This window comes from Carcharhinus amblyrhynchos, chromosome 4 (genome assembly GCF_965287045.1).
Source record: "Carcharhinus amblyrhynchos chromosome 4, sCarAmb.v2.hapA, whole genome shotgun sequence".
NCBI lineage: Eukaryota > Metazoa > Chordata > Chondrichthyes > Carcharhiniformes > Carcharhinidae > Carcharhinus > Carcharhinus amblyrhynchos.
Window position 1 is genome coordinate 45,991,259 of NC_137327.1, and position 23,047 is coordinate 46,014,305.

Below are 23,047 nucleotides of genomic sequence, written 5' to 3' on the forward strand. Positions count from 1 at the left end.
ATTTACAGGAACACCCACATTCTCCACTTTGGTCATGCTGATGCAGTGGTTAGAATTTCTGTTTCACAGCGCCTGAAACCTGGGTTCACTTGTGGCTACTGCCTGTGGAACTTGCACCTTCTTCTTGTGTCTGTGGGTTTCCTCCGGGTGCTCCCGTTTCGTCCCATAGTCCAAAGATGTGTAGTTCAGGTTGATTGGCCATACTAAGTTGCCCCTTAGTGTCAGAAAGATTAGGGTAAATACGTGCGGTTATGGGATGGGGCCTGGGTGGGATTGGCTTGATGGGTTGAATGTTCTGTTTCTGCACTATGGGGATTCTACAATTCTAGGAGAGTGTGATTAATTGGACAGCTCTATCAATGTGCAGGCCCAATAGAAAGAATGCCCTCTAATGTCCTCTGTGTTGTATCCTGTTGCATTTGTAGTAACGGGATCACCTTTTTTGAAAAGATGCTCCTGTTTAGACTGTAAGAGGTAATCAGCCAAAAAAAATTAACATCTTGCTAAACACTATTGTTAAAAAAAGCAGTTCCTTTACTTCATGTTCAGGGAAAAAATCGTAGTGCACATCAAGAGACCCGAGGGAACACCTTTAAATGCAAACAGGAGGGTTATCTGGTGCCCTTTTATTCCAGAGGAGAATGATGAAAATGATGAAGGAAATCAAACACTTGCTGTTTTACACGAAGATAGGGTAAGATGAATGGCAATCAGTAATATTAGTATTTTTAAGGTGGCTATTTCTTAAAAAAAAACTAGCTAATCTCTGTTGTTGCTCATGGGCAGTTTTGAATCTGGAGCACAAACCCTTGTTCCAATCAAAATGAGATTTGTTTATTAGTTACTTTCCCAGTCCTGGCTTTAGGTTAACTTTAATAACTTGGATCATCTATTACCTGTATATTAAGGAAGCAAAGTTTTCCTGAAGTTTGAATAAGGATCTAAGGCTTTGGATGGTCATGATTTTCATTGTTTAACATCTCTCCAAATGAGCCATTGTGAGGACAAAATTAATCTAATTAGAGTTGATGAATGGGTGAATTTTCATTTCTTTGAGGTTTTGAATGTTTTATACTTGTCACTTTGTGCAGGCTGAAGTTTGGGATCTGGATATACTAAGAAACAGTAATAATGTCTGGCCCGTTGAAGCAACAGATATAAAAGAAGGCTTCATCGTTGTGAAAGGGCACACCGCAGTAAGTATAGTCTTCCATAACAAAAATAAATTCATTTAACTTGTGGTTGATTGTCTGTTGCATGTTGAAAGTTTTGTCAAAATGATTTTGCATTTCTGTTAACTTTCTGACCCGTAATCATCTTTGTGACATGTTTAGTAATGGCAAATCTTACAAAAGCAAGAAACAGTTTGGACGCATGAGTGGAGTTCTTTTAATTATTTTTGTATTACTATTTTCTTAAAGTTTAGATGCTTTGCCCCTGTGATGAATTTTCTAAACGTTTTGAGTAATGTAACTAGCATTTGTATAGCATCTTTAATGTTGTAATAAATTCTAAGGCACTTACCAGCAGGAGTGTTATGAACTGTTAGAAAATATGAGGGCAGTGATTCCAGTCAAGGTTTACTTGAGGCAAGTGAGGTAGAGAATGCGAAGTTGGTAAGGGAATATAGCAACCGTTTCATATAGAAGAAGACTACTAGTCAATTTTATTCTCTCTTTGGCATGTTTCCACTGACCCTGAATCCAATTTGTTGATCAGAACTTGTCTAGTTCCTCTGTATTGTCAGCTGTGGCTCAGTTGATCACATTCTCACCTGAAAGTTGTGGGATCAATCCACTCCAAGCACAGTCTAATTAGATTCACCAGTGCAGTACAGAGGGAGTGCTCCATTGATGGAGGTGTCATCTATCAGATGAGATGTCGATCCAATACCCCATCTTCTCCCTTGGGTAGATGCGCAAGAGCCCATGGTACTGCAAGGGAAGAGCAAGGGAATTTTCTGCAGTATTCTGACCAATATTCCTAGTTTGTTTTGAAATGTGGTCAGTATTGGGTTGCTATTTGTGCGAGCTTGCGTAGTGTAAACTGGCTGCCATGTTTTCTACATGGTAACAGTGTCTACATTTCAAAAGCACTTCAATGGCTCAGTGCTTTTATTTCTTAGCTGCTAGTCCCTCAAATTCTGGGATCAAACATGCACCCTGTTTCTGTATCCTCTCCAGATGATTGAACAAAATTTTAGAAATAGGGAGATTAAAACAGGACGCAGGAATCGAGGTATAGTCTTAACAGGGCCAAGTATATTACGGCGTGTACTTCTAGCCTTTTATATTTTACCCTCTAGATATAAAAGCCAGCGTTTTGTTAGATTTTTTTGATTTTTCTGTACCTTTTGATGATCTTCGTGCCCGAACCTTTAAGTCTCCTTTGGACCTCAATTGTTTTTGGGTTTTGTGTGTTTTGCTCTATCTCTTTTAAATTCAAAGTAGATTACCTCACATTTGCTTACATTGAAATTAATTTGTTACAGTTTTGCCTGTTCACTTTATCCATCACTGTCTCTTTGTAATTTTATGCTTCTGTCCACACTGTTGGCAATGTCTTTGTGTCATCAATGTTGGCTGTGATGTTAATAGTTTAAAACTTACTAAAGCTTTTGCTGTTCTACATGCAAATGATTATAACCAGCATTTGAAGCAAAATTTCTAAATAGTCTTTCTTTCTAGCGAATCAGTGAAGGTGCATTATCCCCAGATGGAACTGTTCTTGCAACTGCAAGTCATGATGGATATGTAAAATTCTGGCAGATCTACATAGAGGGGCAAGATCAACCAAGGTACTGATTTGTAATTTTCGCTGAATCTAGCTGATTGTTTGTTTTATTTAACAAATTTAGCAAATTTAAATTTGTTCTAAAAATGCAAACAAAGTTGTAAAGAAGCAAAGGCCAGAAATCACAAAAAGAGAAGTCCATCATTTAAACAGATGTATGCTGCAAGTATTTAATTGCTTTAAACCCTTTGAGGTTTAATAGTGGTAAATAGCATTCTTTGACTTGTTTTTATGCTTCTTGTAGTGTGAATTGCCAGTCTAATTTTAGCACAAATGTCAGCATGGTTATAAAGTGGAAAACACATTTGCTTGAATCTATTGTATGAAATGATGCCTTAGCTACTGAGGAACATGATGGGCAGAGCAATATTCAGAAAAATCTGATATTAAAAATCAGTTTATGTTCACTTTTGAGGAATGCTCAATTAATTTTATCTATTGTGCCTTTTATCCTACTAATTTTAGTAATCTTTCTTTGGATCTGAGCACAGCATGGGTACATTAAAGGAAAAATGTTTTCAACTGCATGAATATTTGTACAAAATAAATTGCACAGCTCAACCAACCCATAGTGTTTCTATAATTTGTAGTTCAGTTTCGTTTGTGGTAACATTCACACATTTTTACCTGAAGTTATCCCTTCTGTAGGATTTGAAGGGACAAGTGACTAAACTGTTAGAATCAACAGTGACATAATGTGGTGTGGTCCTGTGTCTTTAGAGCAGGTGGTAGTGTTAGTTTGAGTTTGGGTCATAGATAAAATTTTATTAAGCTTTTTCCAGTGATCAAGCTGCCTTATTATTGTGCATAGTTTAGAGTTGATCTCTTGATCTCTAATTTACCCAACTTTCCCAGCTGAAAGTGAAGTATTGGCATCAACTCTGTTCCTTGGCAGTGAGATTAGTGTTTGCCTTTTGCAATATTCGGAGAGGGTATTGAATTCTGGTGATGGCAAAAGCTTGTTGCGTTTTCAAATCTACTTGTATAAATATTGAATCAAATTTGTGTAACCTGATTTTAACTTTGATCTTTTAATATTAGGTTGGATATTTTGGACTAACTACATTTTTGTTTTCTACTTTGTAACCTATGTGTGCTGCACCCTTCTTGCCCTTGCACATTTGTTTTCTTATGCAATTAGTATGGGAATTTGCTAGTTATTACAGAGATGTGGGTTATGGTAGTTTTATATCTACCATAAATATTTTTTTGAAATTCCTTAAATGGAAGCACTCTTTCTCTTTCCAGTTGTTTTCACTGAAACCTTCTTTGCAGAGGGCTGCTACTGAGCTTTCAGTGTACGTTTTACAAGTGTGAATTTCCAGAAAGAATCTCCTTTCTTTAGTGAGCTCATTAGCCAGATGTCATAGTGAATTTTCATTCCTGAATGCTGATTCATTGGGTTGGGATTCATTGTGTTTGTTGAAAGGGGTTTTATACATATGAGATACATAATTTAAGTGGAAACCTGAGAATCTGTTCATCATCTCCACCTTCAGAATTATCCAATTATTAAATTCATATGATTCTTGTTATGTCACATGTTTTTGAAGGTGCATCTGTTTTGTGTTTCCTATTCATTTGCTGTTTGGATCTTTTGTCAGATGTCTTCATGAGTGGAAGCCTCATGATGGAAGACCATTATCATGCCTACTTTTTTGTGACAATCACAAAAAGCAGGATCCAGAGTAAGTTTGTATTGCAACTTTGTTGCTCTAAAAGTGTGTATTCCATTTAACAGACGAACAGCGTTTTCTATACCATGTGCAACTGTATAGGAGAGTGCTGAAAGAATCAACAATTTCTTATTGAAATTTAGTCCGTAAAATAGGTAGCCAGGGACAATCAATATTTTAAACCCATTTGTTCTTGATGCCAAAAATGCTGAATTTTAAAGCAGTTGTTTTTGTTTTTATTGCTTATGCTCTCACCAGTCATTGAAATAGTGGGGCCACTGTTGAAACCTGTCCTGATCTTCCCTTTTTTCTTTTTTTTTTTGCAGACTAGTAATGAAGCATTATTTTTATGACTTGATAATGGCTAAGTGACAATGGAAGAACCTGGAAACAGTATTGCAAAGTTATTTTGGGATTTGTTTTTTTTTAAATCTCTTTCCATTTCCCATTTCTAGATCTCTGGAGTTTGTGCCACTTTGGAACTGTCCACTTGGAAGTGTCCCAAAGCAAACTGGAGTGATTTTTATCCTCTTTGCCCACTCCCCTGCAATCCTGTGCTGGAGAAGTGCGTGGCTCAGCTCCCATCTATGACAATGTGGCTGAGATGGGAGCTGCTTTGTGGAGAATCCAGGGTTTGAGCCCACATCGTTTCATTGTGTTGGAGCTCCATTGAGCTGCCGCACATGGCAATTTATGAAACTAATATTGATCCAGGCTTATTTTGTTTTTAGGAGAAAATTATTGACTTCACAGAAAAAAAACTATGGAAATGAGCTATTGAATAAAGTTCTATATTATAGCATTCACTTTATTAAATATTTCCAAGATTATTTACAAATATTGTATCATGGAGGAAAAATAGGCAAAATTTGAGCATTTTTGCTTGTCAAAAGAATAATTTTCTTTAGAAGTGAATGTAAATTTGCCTTTAAAAGCTTTTGAGTACTTGCTTGAGATCACACTGAAAGGACTGGTTCTACTGCCCATTTAACTTCGTGTTCAAGCTGCTTGGATTTTTGCATCAGTCTTCAGTAGCAAAATATTGCTATGTAACATAAACAAAATAACTGACGAGACCACTGTCATTACAAGATGTGTTACTGACTGGACTAAATTAAGTGGTATTTAGCATAGGTTGCTGTTTTAAATCATGCTGCATATTAAGTTATGCATTTTTGTAAAATCTGCTCCATCGAGTGCATTGTTGTATGGAAGATTTTTAGTGCAACAAGCATTACTGTTTTCATAATGGTATACCATTAAATAGGTTTTGAGGTCTGCAGTGCTTTGTATGATAAAGATTGTTAACTCCCTAAGACTTCAAACGCTGTCCCAACTGCAGTTGTGCTCATGTAGTTTGGTACCAAAACTGCTAATGAAAGGCCAGTTCTCACTTCTGGTCACCATGATGCCAGAACTGCTGCAGAGTAATTCAAAATATGCGGAACGGCAGCCAGGTCAGAGAACACCAAAATGCTGTGATGCAATAGTGAAATACCTGTAGAGCACCTCTGAGAAGAGCCCGAAAAATCATGAATGTTTTCTGAAATGTTGCCTTGAGAATTTATTAATTTTGTGACCATGCTTTCTTTGTGCAAACCAAACCTGTTATAATAGAGACAAAATCTAGTTAAACTAAACCTAAGGAGAAAACCTATGTGAAATCAGTTCAAGGTATGTTGGGTTGCGTACATTATTTGACTTTTGGTGTTTTTACTTTGCTACTACGGTAAAGAAATATGCAATCTGAAGCTGTTAGCTTTCAAATAAAATGGAATGAAAAGGAAAAAAAAACCACTGGATTAAAACAATTTTTAAAAGATGTCAATCACTAATGCCTTGTTTCAGCAACTATTTCATTCACTATGAAGCATATTGGACTATCTTGATATCTTGAAAGAGATCGTGACAGGTGCTATATAACTGCAAGTTCATTTTTTTAAGCATTGACATAAGAACATAAGAAATAGGAGCAGGAGTAGGCCATCTGGCCCCTCGAGCCTGCCCCGCCATTCAATAAGATCATGGCTGATCTGTCGTGGCTCAGTTCCACATTCCTGCCCTCTCCCCATAACCCTTAATCCCCTCTCTTATCAAAAACCCATCAACCCGCGTCTTAAAAATATTTAGCGAGGTAGCCTCCACCACTTCAACGGGCAGAGAATTCCAGAGATTCACCACCCTTTGAGTGAAGAAGTTCCTCCTCAACTCTGTTCTAAACCACCCCCCCTTTATCTTGAGGCTGTGCCCCCTAGTCCTGCTGTCTTTTTTGAGCGGGAAGAGTCTCTCCACCTCTATCCTATCCATCCCATTCATCATCTTATACGTCTCAATGAGATCTCCCCTCGTTCTTCTAAACTCTTAACGAGTACAAGCCTAGTTTATTCAGCCTCTCCTCATAGGTCAACCCCCTCAACTCCGGTATCAGCCTAGTAAACCTCCTCTGCACTCCCTCCAAGGCCAAAATATCCTTGCATAAGTGCGGCGCCCAAAACTGCACACAGTACTCCAGCTGCGGCCTCACCAATGCCCTATATAGCCACAGCAAGACCTCCCTACTTTTGTATTCAATCCCCTTCGCTATGAAGGCCAGCATCATGTTAACTCTAGTTTTATCTGTTAACTTTTTACTATTTCTTTGTTCTGTAGTGTACCTTTCTGGCGTTTCTTGATTACTGGCGCAGATCAGAACAGGGAGCTGAAGATGTGGTGTACTGTGTCATGGACCTGTTTACAGACCATCAGGTGCAAAGTCCTGTTTTTGAGCTTAAACTCTGTCCTGTTTTTAAGATGCATTTATGCTAACTTCATCCTGTTGCTAAATTTGACAGATCAAGATGTCAATATATGGAGTGTCAATTTCATTTTAAGAAATGACCCTGCCTCCCTGAGTTTCTTTCTCCATAATGAGTTTAACCCATTGGGGCTATCATTCGTACCCACAGTGAATGGTAGTGGTTAGCACTGCTGCCCCTCAGTGCCAGGGACCCAGGTTCGATTCCAGTCTTGGTCACTGTGGAGTTTGCACATTCTCCCCTTGTCCGTGAGGGTTTCCTCCTGCAGTCCAAAGATGTGCAGGTTAGGTTGATTGGCCATGCTAAAATTGACCCTAGTTTCAGGGGGATTAGCAAGGTAAATGCATGGAGTTACAGGAATAGGGCCTGGCTGGGATTGTGGTTGGTACAGTTGCAATGGGCTGAATGGCTTCCTTGTGCACTGTAGGGATTCTGTGATTCACAGTTTACAATATTGCCTCACAGCTATAGAACTTGACTGCTGTAGTTGGTATCCAGTATTTTTCAAATCTGGTAGATCGACTCTCAAGATTTTTTATTATTGCACCTTTTGTCCCTTTTTAGCTATGGGCTACCATTTCTAAGTTTAAGTCTTGTGCATGCTAATATCAAATAGTTTAGTTTAGCCATGGACAACTTGCAGGTTGTGGGGTGCAGGCAGCTGATTCTCTGTTAATATTTCAGTTTATATTACAGTGGGTAATTCAAATGTCCTCCTATGTGCAGCTCCAAACAGATTGTTGGAGAAACTTGCTTTGGCATTGGGTGCTAATTTGTGCATTCCTTTGTTTCAAGTTTGTCTTTTCCTGTTGCCTGTTACAAGTTTCGGTGTTGTGAAATGTACCATATCTTTCTTGTATAAAGTTTAGTCTTAGAGTACATTTCCTTCATTATTTTTCTCCCTTTCTCGAGTTGTGTGAAGTACCGGTATTTTCTTTGGTAATTCGGGGTCACGTGCTCCAGTTTGATAGATTGGGATCATGTTTATCGTATTATTGTTATATCATTTTTTTAAAAATATATTTCAGGTTTATGCCTGACTCTTTTAACACCAGTGTACGCCCAAGTCTGAAAGCCAGCTTGGATCTATCTGCAGAATACCTAATCCTCAGCGATGTGCAGAGAAAAGTAAGTTTCTTTAAATCTTTTGCATTTAATCTCTACAAATGTTCTCTTTGAGTTATGTGCATTTTAGTTACAGTGATTCATACGTAAGGTGAAGGGATGGTCAAGTGACTAGACCTTCATTTATTCATGGTTAAATTCCATTGAGCAATGTTTAATTTCGTTCGTGGGATGAGTGTCAGTAGCAAGGCCAGCATTTATTGCACATTCCTAGTTGTCTTTCAAAAGATGGTGAGCCATCTTCTTGAACTGCTACAGTAGGTATAATCTCACAGTGCTGTTAGGAAGAAATTCCCAGGATTTGACCTAGTAATGGTGATATAAATCCAAGTCATGATATTGTGATTTGGAAGGGAATTTGTGGGTGGTGGTATTCTGATGAATTTACTGCCTTTTCCTCCTTGGTGGCAGAGGTTGAGAGTTTGGAAGGTGATGTTGAAGGATGCGAGTTGCAGTGCATCTTACCAATGGTACAGTACCATCTATATGGAGTGCCAGTGGTGGAGGAAATGAATATTTCCAAGTGTTCCCATGCATCCACAGCAATAAAAGCTGGTAGCATTCATGGAAATGTGTGTATACATACTGAGTAAAGGCCTTAACAAGTGATAGTAAAATGGCAAGCAATATTATAACTCGATGGCAATCTATTTGGGCATGCTGTGTGATTTGCAAGCAAAATTCTGCTTTGAGAAATCATTCCTTTGCAACTGTTTTTCACAAGTTGGGTATTAAATTGCATTAATGGAATCTGAGATTTTTATCTCAGTGTTGAGCATATGCCATTTTCAGTATTGTATTAATGAATTAAAAGTTGGATTTGAGAAATTTGAGCCATTTCTTCCTGAAGGTTCAGAATTTGTGCTTGTTTGCTTTTGCTACCAGTCCATCATTTGCCATGCATTTAGTTTTGACCAACTTATCTTTCCCTTGCCACCTCAAACCCTGCTTGACAGCTTTGTCATGATGTGGATATGCCAGACTGGGGTAAACACAGTAAAAAGTCTGACAACACCAGGTTTAAGTCCAACCGATTTATTTGATTGTACACTCACTGGCTTTCGGGGTTAGTCCCTTTGTCAGGTGAATGGAGAGTTCTGGCCTCCGACAGAGCATATAAAGCACAGACGGTTTACAGATTACTGATTAGAATGCGAATCTTTACACCTAAGCTGCTGTTCAAGTCCTACAATGGCCGACAATGTGAGTGGAAGGAGCACTGATCACAGGTTAAAGAGATAAACAAAGAACAACCCAGCACGGGAAACAGGCCCTTCGGCCCAACGAGCCTGCGCCGCCGCATCACCCTACACCTATTCTACCCTGCATGTCTACGAATGGAACCCTACTCAGTCAGATTCAGGGAAGAAATAGTGTCAATTTGGTAAAAACCGATTAGCCTAAGAGCACATCTTTGGGGTGTGGGAGGAAACCGGAGCGCCCGGAGGAAACCCACGCAACCACAGGGAGAATGCGCAAACTCCCACAGACACAGGCCCAAATCCATATGTCTGCACAGCCAGCAGTGCTAGTCACTGAGCTGTTGCGGCACCCGTCTACCGGTCCAGGATCAAGCACACACACCGACATGAAGTACTAGGCCACTCCTGGACTTCCAAGAGCAGCCCACGCACGACCCGCCGTGTGCATGCCCCTCGCTTGACACGAGGTGGACCTCCACCTGTGGAATAAAGACAAAAAATATTAATCATACAGCCTGCCCTTCCGGTGTCTCCCGAGGTTTAACCCTATTTAATAGCCCCTACCATATCCCTCCATTCTCGTTTCACTCATGTGCCTATCTAACTGCATCTTAAACGAGTCCAACGTTCCTGCCTCCACCACCCTACTCGGTAGCGCATTCCAGACCCCCACAACTCTCTGCGTAAAGAACCTTCTTCTCACCTCCAAATTATACCCCCCCCCCCCACCCTTAAATGATGACCTCTCATGTTCGTACCCAGTCTAGGGAGCAGTCTCTCACTATTAACTCTATCTATTCCCTTCAGTATCTTATATACTTCTATCATGTCCCCTCTCAATCTCCGTCTTTCCAAGGAGAATAGCCCCAGTTTCTTCAATCTCTCCTCGTAATCCAGTCCCCCCATGCCAAGCAACATCCTGGTAAACCTCCTCTGCACCCTTTCCAGAGACTCCACGTCCTTCCGGTAGTAAGGTGACCAGAACTGGACGCAGTACTCCAAATGCGGTCTAACCAACGTTCTGTACAACTGAAGCATTAGACGGCAGCTTTTATACTCTATGCCCCTTCCTATAAAGGCTAACATCCCATAAGCCTTCCTAACAACCTTCTCCACTTGTGACGCAACCTTCATGGATTTGTGAACCTGCACTCCCAGGTCCCTCTGTATGTCTATACTCCTAATCGGCCTACCTTTTATCACACAGCTCCTCTCTGCATTATTCTGTCCAAAATGCATCACCTCGCATTTGTCAGGATTAAATGCCATCTGCCACCTATCTGCCCACTGCACCAACCTATCTATATCCTGTTGTATCACCTGACAATCCAGTTCCGTACCCGCCAACCCTGCCATCTTGGTGTCATCAGCAAACTTGCTGATCACACCACCTACGCCCTCTTCCAAGTCATTTATGTAGACTACAAAGAGGAGAGGTCCCAGTACTGAGCCCTGCGGCACACCACTGGTCACTGGCCTCCAGCCCGACAAGGTCCCCTCCACAACTACCCTCTGTCTCCTATTTCCCAGCCAGTTCTCAATCCACCTAGCTACCTGGCCTCGTATCCCATGCGCCTTAACCTTTTCTACCAGCCTACCGTGAGGGACTTTGTCAAACGCCTTACTGAAATCCATATAGATGACATCAACGGCTCTCCCATCGTCAACCGTTTTTGTCACCTCCTCAAAGAATTCCACCAGATTCGTAAGGCAAGACCTCCCTCTAACAAAGCCATGTTGCGTATCCCTAATCAGATCGCAACGCTCCAAATGCTCATACATCCTACCCCTAAGTATTTTTTCCATTAACTTCCCTACCACCGACGTCAAACTCACCGGCCTATAATTCCCAGGGTTATCCCTACTACCTTTTTTGAACAGCGGTACCACATTTGCTACCCTCCAGTCTTCTGGGACCTCACCTGTGTCCAAAGAAGAGACAAAGATGTGCGCCAGAGGCCCAGCAATTTCATCTTTCGCCTCCCTAAGCAGCCTGGGATAAATACCATCAGGCCCCGGAGCTTTATCCGTCCTTACGCTACCTAAAAGCCCTAGCACTTCCTCTCTCGTAATAACTATATCCTGCAACTGAACCTCCGCTCCCTCCAAGAGACCGCACGATTCCGAACCCCTCTCCTTCGTGAATACCGACGCAAAGTATTCATTCAGGAGCTCCCCCATTCCCTCCGACTCAATACACAACTCTCCACTCTTGTCCCTAAGAGGACCAATTTTCCCTCTAACTACTCTCTTGTTATTGTCTCCAGACGGTACAGTAAGTGAGGTTTTGCAAACCCAGGCAAGTCACGGGGGTTACAGATAGTGCGACATGAACCCATCTGTAACCCCCGTGACTTGCCTGGGTTTGCAAAACCTCACTTACTGTACTGTCTGGAGACAATACACATCTCTTTAACCTGTGATCAATGCTCCTTCCACTCACATTGTTGGCCATTTTAGGACTTGAACAGCAGGTTAGGTGTAAAGATTCGCGTTCTAATCAGTAATCTGTAAACCGTCTGTGCTTTATATGCTCTGTCTGAGGCCAGAACTCTCCATTCACCTGACGAAGGGACTAACCCCGAAAGCCAGTGAGTGTACTATCAAATAAATCAGTTGGACGTAAACCTGGTGTTGTCAGACTTCTTACTGTGACAGCTTTGTGACATCCACCATCTGTCTACTGCTGCCCTGCTTGCCATGCTCTTACCTCAGTGTTCACTAATGTAGTCGTCGACAGAATCTCTTCCCCTGCTTTTATACCTGCTGTGAACAGAACTCCCACTTACCTGATGAAAGGGCAGCACTCCGAAAGCTAGTGGCTTGTGCTGCCACATAAATCTGTTGGACTTTAACCTGTTGTTGTGAGACTTCTTATGGTTTTATACCTACTGCCATTATTCTGTAGCATTTTCAGGTTTTTTTATTGCAAAATGTTTTTACCGAGCATACCTTCTGCCAAATAGCTAGGTAAATAATTTGGTGACAAAGTGAGAGTGAGAACTCTTACTGTGTGAAAATTTTGGTAAGACTGAAGCTGTCAGATTTGGTCCTTGCCAGGAATACCACACTCTGACCCTTTATCACATTCTTCTCCTCAACTGCTCGCCCAAGTTGAAAACCTTACAAATTCTGCTTGTCCCTGAGCTGAACAACAAATTTCATATCTTTCTATCATCAAAATACCTTATTTCTATGTGTGCTTTCACCTCTCCTGATCCACCTCTCATCCCCTGTTATTGAAAAGATTCATAAAAGGTTTTTGCTGAATGTTATGAAATGCTTCCTTCTCCCACTGCAATTGTACTGATCTACCCCATAACCTATTTCCCCAGTTCACTTTGTTCTGTTTTAAGGTTGATTTATTTCTGTCACAAGTAGGCTTGTATTTACACTGCAATGAAGTTGCTGTGAAAATCCCCTAGTCACCACACTCCTCCTGTTCGGAAAATCCCCGTACCCTTTTATTTAAACCTTCACTTAAGTTTAAACACGACTCTTAGACCTGCTCTTTACTTCAAACTAAGAATTCAATTATATTGTGATCGTTACTAGCTAAAGGTTCCTTTACTGTGGGATTGCTAATTAATCCTGCGTCGTTGTACACTACCAAGTATACATCTGGTCCCTGGGTGAGGTTCCCAAATTTATGATTTTGGATGGGGTACCCCAAATTGTTATGCTCCTGGGTCAGGAGGATGAACTGGCTCTGCTTCTTTACTCAATCCCCTTGGTTGGTCACAATAAGGTTAATTTAAAAGTGGTTAATTTCCCTTGTGGATACCTACTCGCAGTCCAAATGTATTTGCTTTAAAAGGAACCAATTTAACCAGGCTTTCTTGAGTTAAAGAAAGGTGAATTTATTAATTATTAAAATGCAAGCAGAAATTGATAACACACAACATACACAGAGATTAGAATGGTGAAGTGAGTCCAAAGCTAAAAAGTATGCAGAGCAGTCTTTGGCTTGTCCATGGTGGTGCATCTTTCCAGCTGTTAAATTGGGTAATTCTAGTAGTGCTGACTTCGGCAGCTGGGTAGATTCTTCGTTCTGCAGGTTAGCTGGAAGGATTCCTGCTTCCTTTTTGATTATGCCTTTGCCGTCTTGACTTGCTTCCTGCAATTAGAAACTTTTTACCTGCAAGCAGCAGGGATGTTTAATACTTTAGTTGTGATCTTTGCAGCACACATTAACACAGTGGAGCTGGAATAGCAGACTAGCACACACAGACCAGAGTTATTGTTGGTTTTTAATCCCTTTTCTTGTATATTCCTGGAAGGGGCAAAGCACAAACATGTCTGGAATATAAACACACAGGGTATGGTTCCTGCTGAGATGGTAATCAGCTTCCATTATCTCCACAGGAGATTTCAGTTCAACTTATATTGCACCTCTTCCTTTGAAACATCTATCTGAAAAAGGGTGTAAAATTCTGCTGTCTCTTTCTGGACTGAGTATAATCCACATAGGAATTCCAGCAAGTGGTTACTTTGTAGTCTCAGACAAATATTGCTTATGGGTTCTTTTTCAAAAAACACGTCCTATTTAAAAGTTCGGTATGTCTGTGCATAATTTGGAGCAATGCTCTGTTGTCATGACACACGGCTTTGTCAAGGGCAGGTCGTGCCTTACGAGCCTAGTTGAGTTCTTTGAAAATGTGACTGAACATATTGACAAAGGAAGAGCGGTGGATGTGGTTTACATGGACTTCAAGGCGTTTGATAAGGTCCCCCATGCAAGACTTCTTGAGAAGGTGAGAGGGCATGGGATCAAAGGGGCTTTAGCCTTGTGGATCCAGAACTGGCTTGCCTGCAGAAGGTAGAGAGTGGTTGTGGTTGGGTCTTTTTCTGCAAGGAGGTCGATCACCAGTGGAGTGCCCCAGGGATCTGTTCTAGGACCCTTGCTGTTTGTCATTTTCATAAATGACCTGGATGAGGAAGTGGAGGGATGGGTTAGTAAGTTTGCTGACGATACGAAGGTTGGTGGCGCTGTGGATAGTCTGGAGGGATGTCAGAAGTTGCAGTGTGACATAGATAGGATGCAAGACTGGGCAGAGAAATGGCAGATGGACTTCAACGCAGATAAATGTGTAGTAGTCCGTTTTGGCAGGACCAATGGGATGAAGGAGTACAGTATCAAAGGTAGGAGTCTTAGTGTTGAGGAGCAGAAGGATCTTGGGGTCCGGGTCCATAGGACTCTTAAATCGGCCTCGCAGGTGGAGGATGCGGTCAAGAAGGTGTATGGTGTACTGGCCTTCATTAATTGAGGGATTGAGTTTAGGAGTCAGGAGGTAATGCTGCAACTTTATAAGACCCTTGTCAGACTCCACTTGGAGTACTGTGTGCAGTTCTGGTCGCCTCACTACAGGAAGGATGTGGTAGCTGTTGAGAGGGTGCAGAGGAGATGTTGCCTGGATTGGGAGGCATGCCTTAGGTTGAGGGAGCTAGGTCTTTTCTTCCTGGAGAGGCAAAGGTTGAGAGGCGACCTAATAGAGGTTCATAAAATGTTGAGAGGAATAGACAGGGGGGATTCTTGGAGGCTCTTTCCCAGGGCTGAAATGGTCACTACGAGAGGACACAGGTTTAAGGTGCTGGGGAGCAAGTACAGAGGAGATGTTAGGGGTAAGTTTTTCACTTAGAGGGTGGTGAGTGAGCGGAATCGGCTGCTGTCAGTGGTAGAGGTGAACTTGCTGGGGTCTTTTAAAAGACTTCTGGATGAGTACATGGGATTTAATGGGATTGGGAGTTGCAGATGGTTCTATGGCCTGGTAGGTATGGATATGATTGGTGCAACTTGAGGGCCGAAGGGCCTGTTTGTGCTGTAGTGTTCTATGTTAAGTCTGCTCTCTGGTTGGAACATACTGTTCCAAGAAATTGACCTGAATTTCCAGCTCATCTCATTCGTCCAATCTATATTAATTCTAGATTAAAATCACCCATGATAATTGCAGTGTTTTTCATAGAAACTCCTGTTATTTCTTTCTTAATGTCCTGTCCCAAAGCAGAGAATCGCTGCAGTGCAGAAAGAGGCCATTCAGCCCATTGACTCTGCATTGACTCTCCCACAGAGCATCTTACCCAGGCCCTATCCCTGGTACCCCATTTGTTTACTGCACCAATCCCCTAACCTGCACATCTTGGGACTCTAAGGGTCAATTTAGCATAGCCAAACCATTTAACCCGCATATCTTTGGACTGTGGGAGGAAGCCAGAGCACCTGGAAGAAACTCACGCAGGCATAGGAATGTGCAAACTTCATACAATCACCCAAAGTTGGAATTGAACCTGGGTCTCTCGTACTGTGAGGTAGCTGTGCAAGCCCCTGCCACAGGGAACAAACTGACTGTTAAGAAATCAATAAAACTATTCCCACAATTGACTTTTTCCCTATGCTTTTTCTTATCTCTATGCAAATTGACTCCATATTTTGATACTTAGAGCTAAGCTAATATCTCACGTTGGACTAATTTCATCCTCAATTAACAGACCAATCTCACCATCTTCTGAGTTTCCTGTCCTTCTGTTGTGTCAGGTATGCTTGAATGTTCAGATCCCAGCATTGATCACCTTCTAGCCACGTCACTAACAGATAATGGGTCATGTTTATTTCTGTTTGAGCTGGCAATTCATGTGTTTTGTGACGAATGCCATGGGATTCCAATATAATCTCCAGTTGTCTTTTTACTGTTTTTTCAAAAGCTGCTCATGCAATCTTAACTTTATACACTCTGTCTTACTCTTGATTGTCATTATATTTATTGCTGTCTTGCCTTAATTTACCATCTCTTCCCTCATGTGGTCCCTCACCCTACTCTTTATTTAAAACCCTCTTTACTACCCTAGTTATATTACTTGCCAGAACACTGGTCTCAGCTCAGTTCAGGTGAAGACCATCACAATGGTACAGCCCCCACCTTCCTCAGTATTGGTGCCAGGGCCCAATGAATCAAAATCCATTTCTCCCACAGCAGCATTTGAGTCATAAATTCAACTACCCCATCTTATTTGCCCAACATCAATTTGCCCGTGGCTTGAGGAATGATCTAAAGATTATGACATTTGGGGTTATGCTTTTTAATATAGCCCCTAACTGCTCAGACTCTAAGCAGTGCCACTTTCCTGGTCCTCTCTTTGTTATAGGTACCAATGTAGACCAAGACCATTGGATTCTGTCCATCCTACTGCCAGCTCTAAGCAAATGTACAAACCCTGGCACTGGGCAGGCAACAGCCTCTAGATCTCCCCACTCTAAGCTGTCCTATGTCTCTGACTATACTGTCCCCTATTACCACTATATTCCTATAACTCCCTCACTTGAATGGCCTGTATCAAGGTGCAATGGTCAGTTTGCTTCTCCATCCATCTTGTAGTCCCTGCTCTTTTCCATTCAAGCTGCAAGAACCTAATTGCCATTTCTGCCTTTTTGGTCTCTAAACCTGTCTCACTTGAAGCCACACCCTCCTGTTCTCGACCATAGACTAAAGTCATCTAATTTGGCCTCAGTGGTGTGACTACCTTCAAGAACAAAGTGTCCAGTAACTTTTTTCCCCTCCCTGATGAATTGCAGTGTTTGTAGCTCTACAGTTCAGTTACTTTGAGCTGAAGTCCCTCAAGTTGCAGACACTGGATGTGGTTCCTGTTGTTCATACTGCCAAACATGAGCGCCCACATTCTGCAATTGCAACACATAACCTGCTCTGTAATTTCTACTGTGGTTTAATTATTTTCTTAATTAAATTTATGACCTAATGCATCCTGCCTTTATGTGCTTTTATTCTTTCTTTCAGTTAATGTTCTACTTGCCCCGATTGCATTATGCTAATTTAGATGCGATTAAACAGGAAATACTCACCTATCCACCTCTAAGATGTCTCACCTCACTTTTTCTTGGCTGTGAAGCTACAGACTATACAATAGTTAGACCTCTCAGCTCCTCTGAATTCTCACTCTGTCTTGCTGGTTTATAATCCCTACTCAATTCCTCTGAATTCTCGTTCTACTTGGTTTATAGGCCCCACTCAGCTCCTGTGAATTCTTGCTCTCTGGCTGGTTAGGAGCCCCACTGAACCCTTAAATAAATATATACATTGCTCAAGTCAGAATGGACCTCTGCTCTTAATAGCAATTTATCTGTTGCAGGTGTTGTATGTGATGGAGCTACATCAGAACCAGGATGAAGGCAAGGCGCATTTTGTGTCCATATCTGAGTTTTTGCTTACCCACCCAGTGCTCAGCTTTGGCATCCAGGATGTCAGCAGATGTCGTCCAAGACACACAGAGGTTCTACCGGTTGAAGAAGAGAGTGACAGTTTAAATGCAGGTCAGAAACCAATTAAGAGTACACTTGAGGATACTCTGCAGGTACTGGTAGTCTTTAAGAACAATTGCATATGTTGCAGTTTAATATTATAGCATACAGTAAAGGAAACTAGTTACCAGATACATGCTGGGGTTTGGATTCATTTGAGCGTTGTGTTTGAGATTTACTGAGAGTTTATCCTTTTTATTACATCCTGTTTTCAGCCAGCCAGCCTGATCCTTGGATGCTATCATGCTGCTCTTCAGTCAGTTGTGCATTTACCAATGTTTATGTTGTCCTCTCCTGGGGACTGTTTATCACCTAGGAACTGATTGTGTTTGGGGATTTCATCATGGGAAGCAAAACAGAGTAAAGCTGCAACAAAACACTAACAATCCTTCATTGCAAAGTCATTAAAATTTATGGTATGAGAAATTAACCTAGTTATACACATCAGAAATGTTATGAAACTTTATACTAAAATCTCATTCATTCCAAACGTGTATATATATTCTCTAAAAAAAGTGATCTGTTCCTGCTGCTGTTAAACTGAATCACTGTTTAAAAAAAAATCAAATCAGAAATGTTACTAATTGTATTGGAATGTACTTTATCCCTGATAAAATACAGATCTCTTCACAAAACCGATCCAGCTTCTTTAACAGCAGTTAAGTTGTGTCTTAAACCATTTCTGTTTACACTACCTGCTTCTGTTTCTTGACAATTGCCTAAGCACAAATGGAAATGCATAGCTTCTATAAACCTGAAAATTGTTTAAAACCAGGTTTTAAAATTCAAGAAATTTTAGCAGGGGAATGGGACTGATCAGATTACTGTACAGAGAACTGGGGGACTTATTAAGCAGAGTGGCTCCTCGCGTCATAATGCCTGTATGACTCAAGTCACAACTCAGTCCTCATATGAGAGAAAATTAATGAAACGCCTTGTTCTTGGGATTTGCTTCATTCAGATGATGCTCTGCCACTTGATCATGGAGGTTGGAGTACATTCAAAAAGTAAACAGGACCATATCCTTGATAAATAATAATGCAAAAGAAATACTGGAAATCTAAAATAAAAGCAAAAAATGATCGGAAATACTCAACCGGTCAGGCAGCAAATGAGGAGAGAACTGGATTCAGTTCTGATGAAATGTCACCTTGACCTGCAGTGTTAGCTCTCTTTCTCTCCACCAACAATGTCTGACCTGCTGAGTATTTCTAGCATTTTTGTTTCTATTATCCTTGATAAGGAACACTCACTGACTCACTTATGTAGAATTAGAATACCAAAGGGAATGGGAAGCAAATAGAAGAGTGATTTAGGGCTAGGTGGTTCATGTAAAGGTAAACAGATGGATTAAATGAATTGTCTTTGTGCTGTAATAGTTCCAATATTTTTGCTTCTTTGTTCTCTATGCGATATTGCAAAGGTGTTCTTCCTGTGTGCATAATGTCTGATTCTTTATTTCTTTCATGGCAGAAGGAACTCCTGGCCCTGTTGCATCTTCAGTGGTCCAGATCAAATTATACTGCGTACACACCAAGTAAGTAGCAAAATTTAGTTTTTGAGCTGTAAATGGATACGAAGTTGGAGCTATTCTCTATTTTAGGCAGATATTTAGTCTACAAATAGATTATGCAGGGTACTAATTAATCATACAGCTTGAAAAGGCTAAAAATGTACCCTTTAAAGTATTGTGTAAAACGTGTTAAACTTGAAAGGGTTTGGATGTGGGTTTTGTGTATTTCACTGTTTCATCTGCTGGAGCTGTGGCCTCGGATAGTTTCCTATTTGGAGTTTTACATGCGAGAGATACTCCTTATTAGCTTTTTTGCAATGGATTTTGTGCGAAGTACATGAATACTTGTATAAAACTGGCCTTCCTTAGCTTTGGACTTGACTCAGCCCTGTATTGTTTCTGGTTTAGGATATAGCTGTCAGCAGGAATATAACAAAAACAACTGGCTTGAAATGCTGCAAAATGAATGTTTTGATCCCTAATGTCAGATAATTAGAAGTAATTCTTGAAAATGTTACTGTTGAAATGAAAGAACATTAATTGCAGACATGACACTGTGTGGATAGATCATGCTCAGAAATAAGTAGTTTTTATCTTCCTCCCCCTATTTTTAAGGAAGTATAAATTCAATATTTTTACTATATTAGGGACTTAACTTGAACAGCTATAGTGTTCTTTCTTGATTATTTTGCAGATTTATACCCGTAGGCTTTTGCCTTCTCCAACTTTGTTCTAAACACGTTGACTTGTATTGCCATGTGGCCTTTGAGCACTTCACTTGGCCATCCTTGATAATAATTAAAATACAGGGGTAAACTAAACTTCTTAGAGTGATGAATATGTGAAATGATTTGCCTGGGGAGATCAGTGAGAGAAAAATAAACAAGTTATTCAAAATGCAGTTAGATACTGAAAGATCAAGTATGGGACGGTTGTGCTTCATTGAACTAAAAGCCATTCTTGCCTGGGCTGTCACGAAAGGCAACAATCAACAGGCTTCTTGTTGTTAAGGAGGGAAGGTGCTTTGCAAACTACCACTCACTCAATGCAAGTACTGTTCTGTGTCATAGCAGAGATTGCTGCATTGTGATCAGACATGTGAACACTGACATACATTTCTGATCTAGCCAAGGACACTCCAATCTACCAGCTACCCTAATGCCAAGCTATTGAAGTCAGTTAATTCAGCACTGGTTGGAATTGAGCTTGACACTTGATTAGCATCTAAGTTAACTAAACTTTTGGTAGAACTTTCATATATGATCAAGGGAAACTGGCTTGACATTGAGGCTGATGGTGTAGGCTAGGAAGGATATTGCTCTTTATTGTTTAAATATATTAGAGTAATCCTCAGAAAAAGTAAAGAACTCTGGGATATTGATTTTATTTAAAACATTTTATTGCCTTCTACTTTTGGCCCCTCTTTTATTTGAGACCATAAGCACTGTTTGTTAGTAAATTATTTGGCTATATGGTCACTGGTGAGTCAGAAAGATGCCACAGGTATTCACTTCCCGCAGAGATTTCTGAGTAGTTATCTAGAACAAGAGCGCTTCTCATCCACTGCTATTACAATGCATTTCAACTAATAGCAAAGCATAGCAATTAAAACTGGGACTTCCCTGGCTTGGTTTAAGTTACTCACTCAAAGTTAGACTGGCATGTTTCTATTTTGTAATTTCAGCTCTTCATATGAGCATGAGCCCAAATCCCATTCTCCTGCTCTGCTCCTGTGTCTTAACTCCCTTTTCATGAAACTGCATGTGTCATCAATTGTTAAATGTTGACATCAATCACTGATTGTGGTGGCCCATTCCTTTTTTTTGAAGAAAAGTTTATCCAGCTCTTGAATGAAACCCTCTTGTATTTAATTTTCTATCTATGCCATTGCACTAGAGGCCTCAATCACTAGAAACAGCATGTTTCTAAATACTGTGGTCTCATCCCTTAATAACATCAAGCACCTCGATCAAAGTGAAACTTTAATCTTCTGATTAAAAATAATCCATTTTTCAAGTAAATATATGAATCATCATGGAGTGGGTTTTCCTATGTTTGAAGGACAATTAACTGTACTGGAAATCAGATCCATACAAACGTACAAACAATAAGTAGGCCATTCCGTCCTCGAGCCTGCTCTGCCATTTAGTAATATAATTAGTAACCTCAAATCTCATCCAGCCTACCCCTGATAATCTATCACCCACACACTTATCAAGAATCTATCTCCCTCCTGCCTTAAGAATATTCAAAGACTCTGCCTCTACCACCTTTCCAGGAAGAGTTCCAAAGACTCTCAATACTTAGTGAAAGCCTCATCTCTGTTGTAAACGGGTGTTCCCTTATTTTTAAATGTTGACCTCCTAGCTCTAGATTCTCCCACAAGAGGGAACATCTTTCTGCTCTACCCTATTAAGACCCCTCAGAATTTTGTAGGTAATTGGTCATCGACATCGTGACAACAAGGCTGACTGGAGGTGATTTTAACTTGAGGATCACCAAACCTCTGGCAAGGGGCAAGGTTGAGAAGGCAGGCCTTCATGAATAACCTCAGCCAATACGGGAATTGAACCCGTATTATTGATATCTCACTGCATCACAAAGCAGCTATCCAGCCAACTGAGCTAACCAACTTCCAGGATCTTGTACATTTAAATCAAGTCACCTCTTGCAGGCTCGAAGGGCCGGATGGCCTACTCCTGCTCCTATTTCTTATGTTCTTACTCTTCTAAACTCCAGTGGATAAAAGCATAGCCTGCCCAACCTTTCTTCATAGACAACTCATCCATTCATGATATAAGTATGGTAAACCTTCTTTGAACTACTTCCAACGCATTTACACGCTTTCTTAAATAAGGTAACCAACACTGTACACAACACTCCAGATGTGGCCTCACTGGTGCCCTGTACAACTGATGCATAATAACCTTACTTTTGTATTCAATTCCCTTTGCAAAAATGGTTACATTGTATTAGCTTTCCTAATTGCATGCTCGCTTTTCATGCTTCATGCACTAGGGCAACCAGATAGATCTTTCTGCACCTCAAAGCTTTGCAATCTCTCACCATTTAGGTTTTATTTATTTTTCCTGCCAAAAATTATACTCCACTTGCCAAATCTTTGCTCACTCGCTTAACCTATCTCTATAGCCTCCTTGCGTCCTCTTGACAACTTTCCTACCTATCTTTGTTATCAGCAAATTTGGCAACCACCCGTGCAATCCCTTCACCCAAATCATTTATATAAATTGTAAACAGTTGAGATTCCAGCACTGATCCCTGTGGCACATCACTTGTTACTTCTTGCCAACCTGAAAAAGACCTGTCCTGCTTCCTCAAATATGTTAGCCCTATAACATGAGCTTCTATTTTATGCAATATCCTTTGATGTGCACTTTAGCACATGCTTCCTGAAATTTTAAGTACAGTAATCCACCAGTTCCCCTTTAGCCATAGCATGTTACCTTCTCAAAGAGCACTGTTAAGTTGGTTAAACATGATTTCCCTTTCACAAAACTTAGTTGACTCTGCCTGACTACCTTGACTGTATCCAAGTGCCCTGCTGTAACTTCTTTAATATTAGCATCTAACATTTTTTCCCATGCGACATTAAGCTAACAGGCCTGCTTTCTGCC

General features: G+C 40.7%; 1 protein-coding gene across 2 annotated transcripts in view; it reads left to right on the forward strand.

Moving 5' to 3' along the window:
* Positions 1–23,047, forward strand: part of edc4 (enhancer of mRNA decapping 4) — a 90,146-nt gene that overhangs the window by 10,490 nt on the left and 56,609 nt on the right. For both annotated transcript variants that reach the window (XM_080187079.1, XM_080187080.1), the window contains exons 6-13: positions 550–694; positions 1,092–1,196; positions 2,688–2,797; positions 4,398–4,481; positions 7,119–7,214; positions 8,293–8,392; positions 17,731–17,911; positions 19,373–19,436. In XM_080187079.1, the coding sequence (XP_080043205.1) occupies positions 550–694; positions 1,092–1,196; positions 2,688–2,797; positions 4,398–4,481; positions 7,119–7,214; positions 8,293–8,392; positions 17,731–17,911; positions 19,373–19,436 (885 nt within the window). The remainder of the gene's footprint in view (positions 1–549; positions 695–1,091; positions 1,197–2,687; positions 2,798–4,397; positions 4,482–7,118; positions 7,215–8,292; positions 8,393–17,730; positions 17,912–19,372; positions 19,437–23,047) is intronic.